Source organism: Terrapene carolina, unplaced genomic scaffold, assembly GCF_002925995.2.
Source record: "Terrapene carolina triunguis isolate 2854851 unplaced genomic scaffold, T_m_triunguis-2.0 Scaffold94, whole genome shotgun sequence".
Taxonomy (NCBI): Eukaryota; Metazoa; Chordata; order Testudines; family Emydidae; genus Terrapene; species Terrapene triunguis.
The window spans coordinates 928221-943888 of NW_020664445.1; the positions used below are offsets into that span (position 1 = coordinate 928221).

General features: G+C 40.6%; 1 protein-coding gene across 1 annotated transcript in view; it reads left to right on the forward strand.

Annotated features, from left to right (window-relative positions):
- Window positions 1–435: 435 nt before the first annotated feature.
- TMEM38B (transmembrane protein 38B) overlaps window positions 436–15668 on the forward strand; it is a 34963-nt gene continuing 19730 nt past the window's right edge. Inside the window, exons 1-2 of the mRNA XM_029911317.1 lie at window positions 436–883; window positions 10577–10733. Of these exons, the coding sequence (XP_029767177.1) occupies window positions 436–883; window positions 10577–10733 (605 nt within the window). The remainder of the gene's footprint in view (window positions 884–10576; window positions 10734–15668) is intronic.

Consider the following 15668-nt stretch of genomic DNA (forward strand, 5'->3'; position numbering starts at 1 on the left):
GGAAGAGCCGGCCCCTTGCTGGAATCAATTCCCCTCTCTGACCAGCTAACCCCTGCCCTGCAGGCAGAGATCAGAAAGATACTGCATTCCTACCAACAGCTGTTTTCCAACTGGCCTGGGCTCACTTAGAACTGGAGCTGTCCACTGGGTGGAGACGGGAGCCGGCCCTCCCATCAGGTGTGCCCCATTCAGAGTATGGTAACTAGGAACACAGCCCAGGCCCTGGAGGGAGAGGTCAGAAACATGCTGGCTTTAGGGGTGATCCAGTCATCCACCAGCCCTGGGGGCCTCTCCCGTGGTGCTGGACCCCAGGAAAAATGGGTTGATCTGATTCTGTGTGGCCTATCGGAAGCTCAGTGCCATCACCATGTCTGATGCCTGCCCACGCCTAGGCCTGATGAGATCCTAGACAAGTTGGGGGGGACTTGGTACCCCATGACCAGGGATGTCACCAAAGGCTACTGGCAGGTGCTTTTGGATCCAAATGCCAGGTTGAAACCGGCTTTTGTCACGCCTTTGGGGCTGTACAAGTCCCTGGTCCTACCTTTCCAGCTCCAGGAGGTGCTGGTCACCTACCAGCGCCAGGTGGATCAGTTACTGAGGGGGATGGAGAATTTTACCCTAACGTACATTGATGATATTTGTGCCATTAGCCAGATCTGGGAGGACCATGTGTCCCAGGTGAAGAGGGAGCTGAGTCACCTCCAGGATGCAGGGCTGACTGTAAAAGCTGGGACATGCATGGTGGAGTTGGCAGAGCACCTGGGCAACAAGGTGGGGAGCGGCTGCCTAAAGCCAGAGCTGGCCAAGGTGGGGACTGACCTGCTCCCCAGACTAAGAAACAGGCCCAGGCCTTTATTAGGATGGTGGGGCACTACCGGAGGTTTGTGCCCCACTTTAGCTCTGTGTCTGCTCCCATCTATGCAAGAAGGCTAAGCCAGACAAGCTGGTCTGGACTGGGCAGTGCCAGAGGGCTCTCTGCATGCTGAAGGAGGATCTGGTCAAGGGCCCGGTGCTGGGAAAACCAGACTTTGACAAGCCCTTTATGGTGTTCACCGATGCGCCAGACACAGGGCTGGGCGCGGTGCCAAGGCAAGCCAATGCAAAGGGGGAGAGAAACCCCATCGTGTACTTGAGCAGGAAGCTGCGGCCCCGGGAGCAGGGCTATGAAGCCATAGAAAAGGAATGCCTGACCATGGAGTGGGCTCTTAAAAGGCTGCAGCTGGATCTATTTGGGTGGCGCTTCACGGTGTATCCGGACCACTCGCCCTGCTGTGGCTGCACCAGATGAGAGGGGCCAATGCCAAGCTCCTGAGGTGGAGCCTGTCCTTCCAGGATTGAGATGGAGGTGGTCCATGTTAAGGGGAGTGCAAATGTTATAGCTGATGCTTTGTCCCAGAGAGGGAGGCCTGAACTTCCCCAGGTCACTGGCTAAAGTGACCCCGCTCAGTTCAGTCTCGAAGCGGGGAGAGATGTGACATAGTATGGATTTTCCCTTGTTATGTTGTATGTGAGTCTTACTGTTTTGCAGGAATGCTGTGTGTGCCTCAGTTTCCCTGTGTATTGCACCAATGTCTAGGTGGTGGGAATAAGGATGCGTGACTTCAGCGGGGGTTATGATTCCTGATGTCAGATTTGTGTCCATTTATTCTTTTGCGTAGAGACTGTCCGGTTTGGCCAATGTATATGGCAGATCTTGGGAGACAGGCCAATCCTCGCTTACAGACAGCCTCCCAACCTGAAGCAAATACTCACCAGCAACCGCACACCATACAAACCCAGGAACCTATCCTTGCAACAAAGCCCAATGCCAACTCTGTCCACGTATCTATTCACGTGACACCATCATAGGACCTAATCACATCAGCCATGCCATCAGGGGCTAGTTCACCTGTACATCTACCAACGTGATATATGCCATCATGTGCCAGCAATGTCCCTCTGCCATATACATTGGCCAAACCGGACAGTCTCTACGCAAAAGAATAAATGGACACAAATCTGACATCAGGAATCATAACATTCAAAAACCAGTGGGAGAACACTTCAACCTCTCTAACCACTCAGTGACAGACTTGAAGGTGGCAATTTTGAAACCAAAAAAACTTCAAAAACAGACTCCAAAGAGAGACTGCTGAACTTGAATTAATATGCAAATTAGATACAATTAACTTAGGTTTAAACAGACTGGGAATGGTTGGGTCATTACACTAGTTGAATCTATTTCCCCATGTTAAGTATCCTCACACCTTCTATGGGTCATCTCGATTATCACTTTAAAAGGTTTTTTTTCTCCTGCTGATAGCTCATCTCAATTGATTGGCCTCTTACAGTTGGTATGGCTACTTCCACCCTTTCATGTTCTCTGTATGTATAAATATCTTCTTTCTGTGTTTTCCATTCTATGCATCCGATGAAGTGGGCTGTAGCCACGAAAGCTTATGCTCAAATACATTTGTTAGTCTCTAAGGTGCCACAAGTACTCGTTCTTTTTACAAGTGATTTAATAACTGCGGTGGCTGTGATGTTGGTAGGTTGGAGGAAGCTATTGGAAGATATTGAAAGGATTATTTCTACACCTATGTTTGAGAGGTGTGCCTGTCACTTGTGAAGTGGTGTGTTACTGCATCCCCAGGTACTGTTAAATGATCATATGGCAGCAGTGTCCAGGAATGCTTCTTTAGTGTCTGCACCTGGCTGGAGAAAACTCAGGTTTTTTGGATGTGAACCCTGTTATTGTGATACATACTTTTGTCACTCCAAGACTGGATAAGTACAATACATTCTGCATGGGGCTGTAACTTTAATCAGTCCAGAAACTAAGGCAAGTGCAGAATGCAGTAGTCTGCCTATTAAATGGTACTTCCCAGTTGCAGTACATGATACCTGTACTCAGTGATTTACATGGGCTACCTTTTGGTTTCCTGATTGAATTTTAAATGTTATGTTTGATCTATAAAGCCCTAAATAGCTTGGGAGCTTGCTGCTTGAGATACTGCCTCTCTCCTTGTGCCATATTGCCACAGTTGTGATTAGTGGAGATGTGCTAGGTGGATCCTCCTTAATTTAAGAGGTGGAGCATGGTTAAAAGAGATGGTAGTGTATTCTCTGTGAGGGTCCCTCAGCTCTGTAATAAGTTCCTTTCCTCAATCTTAAATAGCCATGTGTTCTGGTGTGAAGGGCATGCTGCAAGGTTAATCAATGTATACCTTTTAATGCAGGGGGAGGGAAATTGTTTTGTTGGAGGTTTAGTCCTGGTGGCTGGCAGACAGGTAAGCTGCTGTTTAATTCATTTCTGGTTTTGTAATGTATTGGGGGGGGGGGCAGAGCCCCTTTTATTATAGTAGAAATCCAAATAAATATTTAAAAAACCGAAACTACCCCATATTCTGCATGTCTTCCCCTCCTGTATGGTGTATCCTCTTTTTTATTCTATGGGATCTGGAGCTAATGACCCTTTTATACACTTCACCTGTGTCATTAAGCGAACCTGATAGTTCACCCAGATCATTATCTCCTTTGTTAACCTTGTCAATTACAATTAAACTTAATTAACTGCAACTTTAATGCCCAAACCAGTGATAATAGAATTTAAGCTGAACAGATATCCTCTGATTTTGAACACTAATAATTATTGCAGTATTGTAAAATAAATCATGCAATACATATAAAATACAGACTGTAAAGATTTAATGTTTAAATTTGAAACTCCAAGATACTAGTTGGTGTCTGTTTTGTAAACTTGGCTTTTGTGCTGGAGTTCACAGATATAATAGCTGACTTTACCGGATATTTGCTTGTATCTATGATTAGAAATGCAGCCTTTTGTGACTATTCCAATTAAGTGAATACAGTAAGGGCTGTGTGTTGCCTTTGATCCACTTGTGCATTTTTGTGTGTGTCAATAGGTGTCTTCTCATGGTTCAAGGGTAGTTTAAAAAGGATAATTAGAGGGCATCTTTATCTCTGGAATTTCATTTGCTTGTAATCTGTGGGCTGGAAATGTACTTTTCTCTTAGTATAACTCTTCCTTTTCCTATGCTTAGAGCAGAGATTAAATTTAATATTGCTTGCTTTCTTGTTTGTACATCTCTAGGGACACTTTCACTTTACCAAATGTAATTTAGGGCTTATAAGAGGAGGAAGGGAAAAAACAAAACTTGATTTTAATTCAAAAATATTTAGATGCTGCAATGGAAATTGTAGACTGACTTAAAAAGGTAAAATGTGGAAGGAAGTTGTGGTAATTGGGATGGGTTGGTCCCCCCCCTTCTGGGATGACACCTGATGTACTGGGGTTTCACTGAGCCCCTCCTGCTCCACCAACCTGGATTCCCTCTCCCTGTTTTGCTGAATTAGGCTCTCCGGCCTCTTGTAGCATACATACACACACACACAGGTAGGGCCACATGCAGCTGCAGACACAGACTGAAGTCAGCTCTGTGAGAGGATTTACCCAGCACTCTCATGCACACCCCTTTTGGGAGATAAATGCCAAATAATACTGTCTTGCGCTGTATAGAAAGATTTGCACAGCGCATGCTCATAAAAATTCGCCCTCTCCCTCAGTGTGAAGAGAGAGATGCACAATTTCTTGCCCCCCGTTAGAAATTGCACAAACTGGCTTTAATAATAAAACAATTTTATTAACTATAAAAGGCAGATTTTAAGTGATTATAAGGGATAGCAAACAGAACAAAGCAGATTACTGAGCAAATAAAAGAAAAATGCATACTAAGCTTAAGATCTTAAAAAGACTGGATTTAAGAAGTAATTTCTCACCCTAAATGTAGTTTTAGGCAAGTTGCAGAGATTCTGTAGCTTGGAGTTCCAGTTATTTCTTATAGAGTGGACCCCTTTCTCAATCTGGACTCACCCCTGCCTTTCCCCTCAGGTTGGTTCCTTTGTCCCTTTAGGTTCTTTCAGCAGTCCTTCTTGGGTAGGCAATGGAGGAGAGTCTAGATTAACCCTCTCGCCAGCCTTAAAAAGGATTTACTTAAGGTGGGAGACCTTTGTTTGATCCCCATCCCCCTACAGAGGAAAAGTACCAGCAGTGTTCAAGGTGGTGTTTTGGATCAGGTGATCTTATCACCTGACCTTGCAGTGTCAAAGCAACTATGAAACCAAGTTTATTTGCAATGTCCACAGGAAGGAACTGCAGGCAGATGGGAGATCCACATCTTCAGACTCATGGTCTTTTTCTAATGGCCCATTAAGTCTGATTGCTTACTGTCTGGTGGGCATTTCCCCAAGTGTACACAGTTGTAATTGTTATAGTCAATATTCCAAACTTTAAATACAGAAATGATACATGCATACCAATTGGTTATTCACGTTCAGTAAATCATAGCCTTTCCAATGATATCTTACCGAGTCATCTTGCATAAAGTACATTTTAGTTATGCCATATTCATATTATAACCAAATTTCTATGAAGAGATTACTGAGATGTTATAGCCCATATTCATCTGTCCAGTTCAACAAAGCAATATTTTGAATAGTAACTTGAAAGTACCTTTGAATCCTGACCATCTGAGACTTGTTGAGCGTGAGATTAGTCTCCTCCCCCATCCCCAAAATATACTCTCTTCTTCTTCTTCTTCTTCTTCTTCTCTCCCTCCTATTCCCTGGTAGTCAGATACACATTTAAGTTGAATCACCCCCTGAAAAATGTCAGAACACAATGTCAATCTCCCATATCCCTGCAGACAAATTAAGTCCATATAATTGCTGGGAAAGCAATTTTAAAACTTTCTCCATGAATGGTCATGCATCTCTATAAGGAAGATTCCAGGATCTGAGGATGGGATTAAATTTTTGCCTCCCTTCTCTACAAACTAGGAAAGGGGGAGAGAATACCTTAGTATGTAATAGGGGGCAGTAGTCCCAACATTTCAGTCTGCGAGAGTGCAGTGCATGAATGCCCTTAACTTGATTACAAAAATGGTGCTGGATGAGAGTGATTGTTTTTGTCCTTTTAGGGCTAATGTGACTAAACCAAGGTGTGAGCTAGGAATGCTTCAAAGTAGAATTGATAAAAATCCATAAGTCTTTCTAGCAATCAAAAAGTTATTTTATCACATACATAGGTATGCAGGGTGCTTATCTCCATATACTTATTGATCCTTTTAATCAAAGATGCCTTCATCTTTTCCCCTGTTAGTTACATACCTGCAATATCAAGAATTTCCATTAAGCCCAGTATCCACATCTTGAGTATTTACCAAACTACTGTCCTTAGGTTGGCTGCCATTATGATACAGAGTATAGCTGTCAGAACTGGAATATTGACTTGAGAACCATCTCACACTCAGGAGCTGTAGTAATCAGAGTAATTTATTGTTTCATAATCTGGGACTAATAATAAATCAAGAGTTTAACACTGTCTGCTGATCATAGAATATTAGTGTTGGAAGAGACCTCAGGAGATCATCTCGTCCAATCCCCTGCTCAAAGCAGGACCAACACCAACTAAATCATCCCAGCCAAGGCTTTATACAAGGCTGATATATATTTAAGCCTATTTTTAAATACAAAACTAAGCAAAGCCATTACAGAGCAAAAATACAAGCAATAAGAGTAAATCCGATGTCAATAAATGAATGTTTCTATCAGCTGAATCTCTTGTAATGCATAGATCTGCTGTGGGTATGAGCTCATACCAAATGAGCTCTAGTTTTAAGGAGAAACAAATGAATTTATGATATGGCAATATCAATGTTTAAAGCAAGTATTCCAAAACTCTGACCACAGATTTAAGTGGTGGATGTTTTCTAGGGGCAGGACATAGCGTAAGTATAGCAGTCTTCAGAAAGACATTGTTCTACTTACTACTGTCTTAGAAATAATAGTGGTCAGAAAAGTCTAGTCCATGCAATGAATTCTAACAGTACAAGAAATACTAGTTCAGATAGACTGTTCTGTAGTCCCCTATACAAATGAAGCTTTGTTTCCCTCAGGGTTTTAGGAAAGTTTGGGAGTAAACAGCTTCAAAAGTACAAAATTATGTAGTAGGGTGGAGAGGATTCCATCACTGCTTCTTTTTCTGATGAATGTAGCTATCCTTTTTCCCTCTCCAGGCCTCCTTTATCCCAAATGTACTTTTAGGTTAGATTGCAGTTCTGAACAAACTATTGGATGGTAGGTTGCGTTCAACAATGAAAGTGATCTGATAAAGTGTGAACACCTACCACCGCGACTGATATTTCTGCTTTGTCTTGGCGCGTGTTTTTTCTTCTCTGCAACCTTTTTGTCTTTTCCACTTTGCATTCTGTTTCTCCCTCTCCCTGCTGCTATTTTGCTTTGGGATGTCTGTAGGATCAGCAACTAAAAGTGCATCTCTGTCAGTTTCTCATTGCAGTTCATGCTGTCTTGAAAGTGATATAGCTAGCTGGTGGTCTGTTACCCGTTGTGCATCTGTATAGGCTGCAGGCAGACAACTGGTTGGGAAGAGTGATTTGGTGTCAATTATGTGTGTGTAAACTTGCCAGACACTAGCTGTGTGTTTGTGAGGATGGGGGGGGAGATTGGTGAATGCTTTCTAGGGTTTACTTGAGCTAGAGGGTGTGAATTTAGTGGGGCTTATGGGAGCAAAATAGGTTTCACATGCTGTTTTATACTTTGGAACTGGCAGATTTTAAGAACAGAAGAACAACCATACTGGATCAGACCAATGGTCCATCTAGCTCAGTATCCTGTCTTTCGACAGTGGCCAATGCCAGGTGCTTCAGAGGGAATGAACAGAACAAGCAATCGTTGAGTGATCCATCTCCTGTCGTCCACTCCCAGCTTCTGCAGTCAGAATCTAGGGACACCCAGAGCATGGGGTTGCAGCCCTGCCAACTTGGCTAATACCCGTTGATGGATCTATCCTCCATGAATTTATTCTTTTTTTGAACCCCTTTATAGTTTTGGCCTTCACAACATCCCCTGCAACGAGTTCCACAAGGTGACTGTGTGTTGTGTGAAGATGTTTCCTTTTGTTTGCTATAAACCTGCTACCTATTAATTTCATTGGGTGACTCCTGGGTCTTGTGTTATGTGAAGGAGTAAATAATACTTCCTTATTTACTTTCTCCACACCATTCATGATATGATAGAGGTCTATAAAATCTCCCCTTAGCCATCGCTCTTCCAAGCTGAAAAATCTGTTTTATTAAACTCTCCTCCTATGGAAGCTGTTCCATACCCTTAATCATTTATGATGCCCTTCTCTGTACTTTCTCCAGTTATAATATACTGTATCTTTTTTGAGGTGGGACCACCAGAACTAAATTTCAGTAGATTAAGGATTCCTTTATTAGGAATCCTGCACCACTCAGATGTCAGGCATTCCAGGATCTGGAAGAAAAACTCCATTACTTCAGCAGTTTGGGAAGTATCAGGAGATGGAAATGATGGTATGCAGTCATTAAAATGTTGATGTTACCAGATTACTGGTCCCTGAATATTTCAGCTTCTGGAGGAGAGGTTGGGAGACTAGCTCAGGTGCTGATACTCTGATAAAATAATGTGCTTTAGTGTCTTGTTTCAGTAGGCATCCTTGATGCTTCAGGATCTGCCCTGCACTTTGGTGCTGGGTAACTCTTTTGTCTTGGCACACACCCATTGTCTTCCGGGGGCAGAAAGAATGCTGCTCATGGCTTCAAATTATGACAGTGAACTATATCTGTGAAGGGCAACCATGTTGGTTATGGTATCTCCCTTTAGTAGACCATGTTGTGCAGGAATGTTAGATTTGCTTGCAGATGTCATCTTAGCCACTAAAGAAATGTTTGCAGCCTTCATAAGAGGTTCCTAATTGCTTTTATGCTGTCTGGATTAAACTATTATGTCTGGCTGCTGTGAAGTTTGAAGACGTATCAAGCCTTTTTATGTTTGACCTGGCAAGAGGGCACGTTAAGTTTTAATTTTGTTTCCATTGAAGCTGCTCGTAAATCCAATCTAGGTCAGCATAAAAGGAGGCATAATGTTATTTAGCTTAGTCGTGACAAGAATTCAATGAGGAATTAATGAATGGCCTATCTTACCTAGGCAATTTGGTGACATGATGCCAGATGATATTCAGTGTAGTTAAGTGCGGGGTGGTGCATGTTGAAAGTAATAATTTGAACTAATCTCAGTAATAAGTTCTAAATGAACTCTAGCTACTCAGGAAAAAAGATCTTTGTCATTGTGGATAGTTCAGTGAAGACATCTGCTCCATGCTCAGCAGGAGTCAGAAAAACAGGCAATGTTAGGTTGTATTAAGAAGTGAGTATAGTATATATTGAAAATATTCGGATCCAATTATATAAATTACTGGTGTGTATTGTTCGATTCTGGTCACCTCGTTTTAAAAAGTATATAATTAGAACTGGTTGAAAATGCAAAACAGTGTCACATCTTGATGACATTTCAAATTTTAACTTTGGAAAATTTGGCCAGCTCTAGATACATCAGAAATAAAAAGGGTCTGGGGGGAAGAGGGGCGAATGACAATGATTAGAGCAGTGGGTCTCAAACTTTTCTATTGGTGACCCCTTTCACACAGCAAGCCTCTAAGTGTGACCCCCCCTTATAAATTAAAAACACTTTATAATTTATATTTATTTAACACTATTATGAATGCTGGAGGTGAAGCGGTGTTTGGGGTGGAGCCTGACAGCTTGCGACCCCCCACATAATAACCTTGCGACCCTTTAAGGGGTCACGACGCCCAGTTTGAGAACCCCTGGATTAGAGCCATTGCAAGGTTTCTCAGAGTTTTTAAAAAGTATATAGTTCATTGAGGAGATGAATGTGAGGACATCAGATATTAAAGAATAAATGACGTATAAAAGGGCAGTCATTTTTATCCATTATAGTAGAATAAGGGGACACACAAAAAGCTTTGAAAGATTTTAAACTGATGACTAAACCCCTTTTATGCAACATCTAATTAACCTATGGAGCTTGTAGATTCAAGATGCTTTTGAAGCCAAGGATTAACTATTTATATGAATAGTAACATCCACAGTAATATTAAATAGTATAAATATTTTTAAGGGATAACTTTTCTTTCACCTTTCCCTGAAACATCTGGTACTAGCCACTGAAAGACTAGATATCAGGCTAGATGGATCACAAGACTTGATGTACTAGGTCAGTACAATGTTACTGTGAGTCACTCAACTTTCTGTGTTTCATTTGCACTGTGAAGATACTACCCATTGTAAAGTGTTTTGGGGTCTTCTTATGAAAGGCATTGTTGAGTACAGTATAGTGGTTTGTTGTTGCTAGTAGGTTTCATAGCAATATTTTGGCAATCAAGTTCTCATGCATAGGTGTTTTTCTTTTCCTGATCTTTCCTTAACATGTTTGCCTTTGTGAGGGGATTGATGTGTAGAATTTTGCATCATCGTTCATAATATTACCTGATATTCAGTGCTTATCTTCAATGATGTGTAATCTTATCAAACAAACCAAGCCTGTGTCTAAACTATTTGGATGTTACTGACATTTTAAAAAGTTTTAAAATTTGGTATGTTTGATACCGTCTTACTTGTCTTGGACAAATGTCATTTACATGCTGCCTTTTTACTTTGCTTTATTTCAGGAGCAGTGGAGGTGTCACGCCAGAGCCCGCTTGCATGTTGGTTTAGTGCTATGCTTTACTGCTTTGGTGGGTCTGTTCTGTCTTCCTTGATGCTTGCAGAGCCTCCTGTAGGGTTCCTTGCAAACAGCACTAATATCTTCCTGGCATCTTCAGTCTGGTAAGCATGCACAAGAGTATAAAATAAGTACCTTTGTTTTTGTATTAGTAAACTCGTACTGTGTGCACACTTATAAAGTGCTTATGCAGCTGCTAGAGCTCCACCGATAGTAAGCGACAATGGGGTAACTCTAGCAAAAAACCTCCCTAGATACAAAACCCCTGGTGTGGATACAGTCAGAGAGGCTTCAGAGTTAACGCTGATTGGAATTAATGGAAGCAGCTTGACTCTCTTGAAGGAGCAAGATTATCTTTCATTTAGGGTGTACTGATAATATTAATTTGGGTAATATGGGAATTTAATTAATTAATTAAATTTTATTTGGTTTTAATAATAATATTAATAATTATTATCAATATGAATTAGTATGGGTTTTAGGCTCGCCAATTTGTTTGATCAGATGATACAAGTTTTTGTCCTGAATCACACTCCACAGAATTTACGAAGGTCAGGGGTATGACAGGAAGCTCACATTGAGACAGATGTAGCCTTAAAGACTTTTTATTAAAATTAATAATAGTAAGTAAATGGTAAAATAATGAGTTACAAAGTTACAATTGCATTACTGCTATTCAAAAGATACAGATGATAATATAGTATTATATGCAGCAAAGCTTTGGTTTGGTTTTCCTGGTGGCAAGAGACACAGGAACAGCCTTGTGGTTCAGAGCTGACTAGGGTTTACTTGACTAAGTTAAACTTAACTCAAAACCTAATAAACTAAGAATAAAACTTAGGGAAACAGAGCTTAGCCTAGTTCCTTTGAAACTTAGTTTAAGAAGAACAAGTATAGTCTACTAATAGTAGCAGTCATCGTAGATAGATAGAATAGATAGAGTGGAGGAAGTAAGTGAGAATAGAGTAAAGTGAGAATGGAGATGGAGTAAAGTGAGAATCGAGTGCTCTGTTGAGGTGGGTCACCTCTTTTATAGGGCAAATGCCGGAAATCCTTCCTCTTGTGCCCAAATTTTATTCCGCACCCACAAAAATGTTAGGGTACACTTACCCCATAGGCTAATATGTATTTGCGTATTGATGACAGGTATGTATGCACATCAGTCTCTTGTGGTGTACTTGTTAAGTCTGTGGGTACAACATTGAAAACCCCCCTATGCCATTCTCAATTGTCTATTGGTCTAAATAAAAGGTCATAGACATCGGCGTGAGTACTCATCTCTTTAGATAACAAGCTATAGTCAACTTTGCTTTCTGAGTAAAAGGTCTTCATATAGAGATGCTAACTTTGCCTTAGCTTAACATACAGGATATGGCCTGTAGGTCTCTTGCATTACCGCCAAACTTCCTTTTAATATACATTTATAAACCTATTACAATAAACCAAATACTTAAACTATAAGAAAAGATTTTATAGATATAGATATAGATATATATGCATGCATGCATGCAAGCAAGCAGGTTAGTCCTATAGGCTACATCTGTCTTTGGAAGGCCGTCTCATGTACGGCCATTCATTTGTCTTAAAGCGTTTTCTATTTATTATTGGCAAGTGGATAAGTCAGTCTCTTCAAAGTTTTGTAAAGAAACTAGAGGGATAAGTTTGTCCAAGGCAGAGTTTATTATCGTTACTTTTAAGAAGTAAGCTAATTCCTAGAAAGATGAGACATGGGGCTTGTCTAAGTTTAAAGGATTTTGAGGTAGCTATTGGGCATCCAGATTAAACTAAGAGGTAGGTGTTTTTCTGCTGCTAGACAGAGGGGTTTGCTGGGACTGATTCCACCACCCCCTCTTGTTCAGCTTGTGCTTCCTGGCAATGACCTGCTTTATTTACTGCCAGCTCCCAGCTTGACGTTCTGAAACTAAAAGGAGACGGGAGTCATTTTGGGAATGAAGGTGAGGGAAAAATTTACATGGAAGTCAGCAGCAAGTTTAATGGGAAGGTGGGTGAGAGAGAGGCAGTGAATTGGCTTGCTGTGGGAAAGGGATAGGTTCCAGAGCTTGGGATTGAAGGGTGAAGGAGATCTTGTTTTGTTCCTAAGGGTCTGTCTGTGCTGCAAAAAAGTGCGTTCAACTCAGATTAGCTTGCTTGGGTTAAAATAACATTGAAGACGTGGCAAATCAGTTTTTAATTTGGGTTAGCAGCTCAAATTAAAGCCTATAGGGTAGTCTGGGGTTAAATTTAAACTGCTAACTCAAGTTAAAAGCAGAATTGCTGTGTCTTACTGCTATTTTAACCTAAGTTCACTAACGAGGATTAGCTAACCAAAGCTAAGAATGTACCTTTTATTTGTGGTACACCCAAAGAGTGGCTGCTGGGAGGAAGGCAGAGTTCCAGTAGAGAGGGGAGAGCAGAGGATGTACTCTTCTTTAGTACTTCAGTTCAGAATCCGATTCCTCAGTTTTCCAATAGTTAACCTATATTATATATCTAAATTGCTGTGAGATGCACCATTATCAGATATGGGGTTTGAACAATTTTGTTGCTGAGGAATGCAGACCTTACTGGACCACTTCAAGGAAGCAAAAAATGGAAGCAGTTAAGCTCAAATTAAGAGATGGTATCCTTTACTTGTTTGGATTTTTGCAAAAACTAAACCTTATCTTATAGCATCAACTTCTGTTCCTTATGGTTGACATTGCAGACAACCATCAGCAAAATACACTTAATCTTCTGGGGGTCTAATGCAAATTTCACTTAAACTTTGGAACAAGAAATGGATCTTTCACAAATTAGTTGATTTAAGAAAAGTGCGCTTTCTAAATGTGTGTGTGTGTGTGTGTGTATATATATATATATTTTTTAAAAGCAAAGAACTTGGAAAGCACAATATTTCTGTATGGAAATGATAAACTGCTACTAGACAGCAAAAATTTAAATCTTAATCCTGTTTTTTGGAGAACTTGAAAACCTGGGGAATATTTAGAGTCAAATTTAATTAACATGGTCTGGCTACTTCACAACCAAAGTGCCAGATGACCCTTGAAATCAATTTAATGGGGTTTGTGCTGGCTTCTGAGAAGTCTTTTTGTTGTTGTTGTTTTTTGTTTACCCTTGGCTTTCTTTCGCTACATCTTATCGTAATTAAACTTTGTCCCATATACATACTTGAGGTGAATGAGGCTTTTTTTAAACAACAAACAAAATCATCCAAAGCACAGGACTTGGTGGTGACGGGGGACTTCAACTACCCAGACATCTGTTGGGAAAATAATACAGCAGAGCACAGATTATCCAGCAAGTTCTTGGAATGTATTGGAGATAACTTTTTATTTCAGAAGGTGGAGAAAGCAACAAGGGGAGAGATTGTTCTAGATTTGATTTTGACAAATAGGGAGGAACTGGTTGCGAATTTGAAAGTGGAAGGCAGCTTAGGTAAAAGTGATTATGAAATGGTAGACTTCATGATTCTAAGGAATGGTAGGAGGGAAAACAACACAATAAAGATAATGGATTTCAAGAAGGCAGACTTTCGCAAACTCAGGGAGTTGGTAGTTAAGACTTCTTGGGAAGCAAGTCCAAGGGGAAAAACAGTTCAAGAGAGTTGGCCATTTTTCAGAGAGACATTGTTAAGGGCACAAGAGCAAACTATCCCACTGCGTAGGAAAGATAGGAAGTATGGCAAGAGACCACCCTGGCTTAACCAGGAGATCTTCAATGATCTGAAACTCAAAAAAAAGAGTACAACAAAAAGTGGAAACAAGGTCAAATTACAAAGTATGAATATAAACAAATAACACAAGTATGTAGGGACAAAATTAGAAAGCCCAAGGCACAAAACGAGATTAAATTAGCTAGAGACATAAAGGATCACAAGAAAATATTGTACAAATACATTTAAAAGCAAGAGGAAGACCAAGGACAGGGCAGGCCCATTACTCAATGAGAAGGGAAACAATAACAGAAAATGTGGAAATGGCAGACGTGCTAAATGACTTTTTTGTTTGCTTTCACCAAAAAGATTGGTTAGCGATTGGACGTCTAACATAATGAATGCCAGTGAAAATGAGGTAGGATCAGAGGCTAAAATAGGGAAAGAACAAGTTAAAAATTACTTAGACAAGTTAGATGTCTTCAAGTCACCAGAACCTGATGAAATACATCCTAGAATACTCAAGGAGCTGACGGAAGAGATATTTGAAAAGTTATGGAAGACAGGAGAGATTCCAGAGGACTGGAAAAGGGCAAATACAGGAAATAAGGACAACTCGGGGAATTACAGTTAGTCAGCTTAACTTCTGTACCCAGAAAGATAATGGAGCAAATAATTAAGCAGTCACTTTACAGACAGTGAGAAGATAATAAAGTGATAAGTAACCGTCAGCATGGATTTGTCAAGAACAAATCATGTCAAACCAACCTAATAGCTTTCTTTTTACAGGGTAGCAAGCTTTGTGGATGAGGGGAAGTGGTATATGTGATATATCTTGACTTTAGTAAAGCTTTTGATACTGTCTCACATGATCTTCTCATAAACAAACGAGGAAAATACAACCTAGATGAAATTACTGTAAGGTGCATGCATAACTATTTGGAAAACCATTCCCAGAGAGTAGTTATCAGTGGTTCATAGTCAAGCTGGAAGGGCATATCAAAAGCAGTCCCACAGGGACCAGTTCTGGGTCTGGTTCTGTTCAATATCTTCTTCAATGATGTTGATAATGGCATAGAGAGAACGCTTATAAAGTTTTGCGGACGATACCAAGCTGGGACGGGTTGCAAGTGCTTTGGAGGATAGGATTATAATTCAAAATGATCTGGATTAAACTGGAGAAGTGGTATGAAGGAAATAGGATGAAATTCAATAAGGACAGATGCAAAGTACTCCACTTAGGAAGGAACAATCAGTTGCACACATACAAAATGGGAAATAACTGCCTAGGAAGGAATACTGTGGAAAGGGATCTGGGGGTCATAGTGGACCACAAGCTAAATATGAGTCAACAGTGAACACTGTTGCAAAAAAAAAAAAAAGAAAA